General features: G+C 47.2%; 2 protein-coding genes across 2 annotated transcripts in view; both read right to left on the bottom strand.

Annotated features, from left to right (window-relative positions):
• The window catches only part of gstt2 (glutathione S-transferase theta 2), a 2,062-nt gene extending 1,416 nt beyond the window's left edge, over positions 1-646 (bottom strand). The window contains exon 1 of the mRNA XM_037680814.1: positions 426-646. Coding sequence (XP_037536742.1) covers positions 426-549 — 124 coding nt within the window. The 5' untranslated portion in view covers positions 550-646. The remainder of the gene's footprint in view (positions 1-425) is intronic.
• Positions 647-2,439: 1,793 nt separating this feature from the next.
• The window catches only part of snapc4 (small nuclear RNA activating complex, polypeptide 4), a 27,981-nt gene continuing 26,521 nt past the window's right edge, over positions 2,440-3,899 (bottom strand). Inside the window, exons 14-15 of the mRNA XM_037679980.1 lie at positions 2,584-2,747; positions 2,440-2,488 (exon numbers count right to left, since the gene is read on the bottom strand). Coding sequence (XP_037535908.1) covers positions 2,586-2,747 — 162 coding nt within the window. The 3' untranslated portion in view covers positions 2,440-2,488; positions 2,584-2,585. The remainder of the gene's footprint in view (positions 2,489-2,583; positions 2,748-3,899) is intronic.

Genomic DNA, 3,899 nt, shown 5'->3' with positions numbered 1-3,899 from the left:
TTTATAAATGTCTAATTCACATGTTTCCTTTATAAATGTCTAATTCAGGTGCAGCTTTGTGAAAACAAACAAAACTTCAGGCTTCGTTTTCCACATTAACAGAAGAACTGTTTGGTACCACCGAAAAATATAAAGGTTTATTCATGTGCCGAATTTATCAACAGACACTTACAAACCAGATTCACTTAGTTAATTCCTTTAAATTGTGTTTATATTTACAGGTTTTAACAGAAATGCTTAAACTGTCGGATTTTACGTGGAGTTTGGTGAGAAAGGGTCAAAGTCCCCTGTGGATCAGAGCTCGGAGCAGAAACGGCTCAGACTAAGAGCTGGGCGGTTAGTCAACGTTACCAACTGTTAGTTGTCTGGTTAGTTGTCTGGTTAGATGTCTGGTTAGTTAGCTGGTTAGTTGTCTGGCGGATCACCTTTCCTCAGAGCCACGGTGTGCACGCGGTGCGGGATGTTGGTGCAGGTGAGCAGGATGTGCACCGCCCGGCAGGGCTGGGACAGCAGGTCCAGGTACACGTCCACCAGTCGACCTGTTGCCATGGAGACGAAGCCCGTTACTAACCAGGTTAAAAGAACCGGTAACCTGCTAGGTCACCGGTCCACTCGAGTTTCTGGACCGAAGCAGAAGTTCTTCCTCTGCTGTGAGCCTGGTCAGTGAGAGGCGCCACGGCGCATGCGCGCCCCCTGCAGGCGGCCCCGGATACTACAGCCAGAAACACTTAAAAACTGCTTTGCTTAAAAACAACAAAGTCCATGCTCAATAATCCAGGTATGCAATCCAACATTTTTCAGTCAGGTCATCTGGACAGTTTCTTTATTTTTTTTTTTGTGCTGAAACGTTTCACCTTCAGTCCAGAAGGCTTCATCAGTCAAGGAAACACAACAAAACTGATTCCAAAAGAGTTCAATCTGGTCCTCTGGACATTCAAAAAAACAAAACAAAGCAAAACAACAAAAAAATGTAGAAACGTTTCGTCTCTCATCCTGAGGACTTCCTCAGTCTGAGGTGCTGTATTCAGCTCAGTCTCTTAAATAGCACCTTCTCAGAGTGGATCAACCAGTTTGCTGCTGACAACCAGAACCAGCTGATCACATGCTCAAGAAGGACCATCAGCCTAACAATGGATCATTAGCACCTGATGGCTGTTTACTGTTCACAGAGGGCTGAGTGATACTAGCAATCACAGCATTGTAAGAGGGGGACAGTTGAACCTGGAGGCTCCGCCCCTGTTTAATGATGGACGGGTTCTCTTCACAAAGATGGCCTCCTTTACTCCTCTCTCAAACCATCGTTCCCCTCTGTCCAGGATGTGAACATCTTCATCCCTGAAAGAGTGACCTCTGACCTGGAGATGAGTGTAGACCTCAGAGTCCTGGCCTGATGATGTTGATCTTCTGTGCTGGTCCATCCTTTTGGCCAGTGGCTGTTTAGTTTCCCTGATGTAAGACTGATCACCCTCCTGACACTGAACAACATACACAACATTACTCTGTTTGTGCCGGGGGACTGGATCTTTGGGATGAACCAGTCTTTAATGTATTTTGGGGTTTAAAAGCCACTGGGACGTTGTGTTTAGAAAATAAACGTCTCAGTTTCTCTGATACTCCCTCAACATCTGGAATGACCACTGGTCTGGGTCTGGGTTCCTCCTTTTCACCTGTTGGCTGACTGGAGTCCTGTTTGGGTTTCTTCTTTCAGGAAGGCCCAGTTAGGATATCCACATTGCTCTAGAGCCTGTCTTGTGTGGGATTTCTCCTTCTGCCTGGCTCCTGAGCTAGTGGGGACGCTGTCTGCTCTGTGGTACAGAGTCCTGATGACTCCTAACTTGTGCTCCAAAGGGTGATGGGAGTCAAACTGCAAATACTGGTCTGTGTGGGTGGGTTTGTGGTACACCTCTGTTTGCAAATGTCCTCTATCAGAGACTGAGACCTCACAGTCCAAGAAAGCCAACCTGCCATTTTTTACATCTTCTCGTGTGAACTTGATGTATTTATCCACAGAGTTGATGTGGTCAGTAAAATGTTGGACTTCATACTTCAGCGTCACAATAACATACACCTTCACTTCACAGGTTTTATTAGAAAATTTATTTCTGTACAAAAACATTTCAGAAGCAGCAAGAAACGAGTTTCAGTGAAGCATCTCCAATTTAAAACTGAGGCTCCTGAACGCACCGCAGAAGTCCACATTATCCTGCTCCCATTTTAAACAGCCTCACTGTCCTTAAATGCACCAGATGAAACGGCCTTCAGGTCCGGCCTTCAGGTCCGGTCTTCAGGTCCGACCTTCAGGTCCGGCCTTCAGGTCCGGCCTTCAGGTCCGGCCTTCAGGTCCGACCTTCAGGTCCGGCCTTCAGGTCCGACCTTCAGGTCCGGCCTTCAGGTCCGGCCTTCAGGTCCGACCTTCAGGTCCGGCCTTCAGGTCCGGTCTTCAGGTCCGGTCTTCAGGTCCGGCCTTCAGGTCCGGTCAGATGTAAAACTACAGAACAAACAGAACTTTGAGGAACTTCAGCGTCACATAAACATTTCTATATGTTGTTGTTTTTTTTCAAACCCACGTGGAGTTTTATTTACTGTTAACAGTCTGATGATCCGGTCCAGTTTCCACAGGATGGCTCGGATCTGGTTTCCATGGTTTGGTTCTGTGGAACCCGTTGTGGGTCTGCGGCGGGCCGGCTGATCATGCCTGAGAAGTGATTGGCCGAAGCTGCAGAACCATCAAGCTGCAGCAAAGATCTCTGCAGGAGAAAGAAGACCGGGTCAGTTTGTTCTGATCGTTTCTGCACCGACCCAAACACGAGCGGCTGATCGCTGCGAGCACGTGTCAGGCTGCATCCTAAAGTTTCTGTCCTCTCGAGTCCAGCACAGACACATTCGGTCAGATCTTACTGTAATAAATGATGAATTATTAATTATGGGCTAAAGCTACAATTAGATTAAAAAAGGTTTAAAGTTTCACCTTCGTCCTGTTTGTTCATAGTTAACTGGATCCAAGACGAACAGAACTTTAACGTTTTCCTACAGAATAAATAAAAAGCTGGACCTCCAGGTCTGAGAAGTGAAGCCCATCTGGATCTTCGTCTGCACTCCTCTGGATTATATTACTGGTTTTAGTTTTGTTTCCGACCGCCCTCTGGCTCAACAAACTGGTTCTGGATTTGTTTGAAGCGCAGGAGAGGATTCGGATCGAGGCATCATGACTGACTGTTTTGAGCCGTATTATCGTTTTGTATTTTATTTCTAGTCCCTGAATTAATTTGGATTAACCCCCACCCCCCCACCCCCCCTTCAAGAGGTGAAGAAGAGAGTCCAGGCAGGATGGAGTGATGGAGAAAAGTTTCAGGAGTGATTTGTGACAAAAGGGTGTCAGCAAAGGTCAAAGGAAAAGTTTACAAGACAGTGGTGAGGCCAGCTATGTTGTATGGTCTAGAGACAGAGACATGGACAAAAAGACAGGAGACAGAGACATGGACAAAAATACAGGAGACAGAGACATGGACAAAAAGACAGGAGACAGAACTGGAAGTGGCAGAAATGAAGATGTTGAGGTTCTCCTTAGGAGAGACGATGATGGAGAAGATCAGGAATGAGATCATCAGAGGTACAGCACAGGTTGAACACCTGGGAGACAAAGTTAGAGAGGACACACTGAGATGGTTTGGACATGTCCAGAGGAGGGACAGTGGTGTGGACATGTCCAGAGGAGGGACAGTGGTTTGGACATGTCCAGAGGAGGGACAGTGGTTTGGACGTGCCCAGAGGAGGGACAGTGGTGTGGACGTGTCCAGAGGAGGGACAGTGGTTTGGACGTGTCCAGAGGAGGGACAGTGGTTTGGACATGTCCAGAGGAGGGACAGTGGTTTGGACATGTTCAGAGGAGGGACAGTGGT

This window comes from Nematolebias whitei, chromosome 8, assembly GCF_014905685.2.
Source record: "Nematolebias whitei isolate Nwh7 chromosome 8, NemWhi1, whole genome shotgun sequence".
NCBI lineage: Eukaryota > Metazoa > Chordata > Actinopteri > Cyprinodontiformes > Rivulidae > Nematolebias > Nematolebias whitei.
Note: the sequence above shows the minus strand (reverse complement) of the source record. Positions and strands in the feature narration are given on the sequence as shown.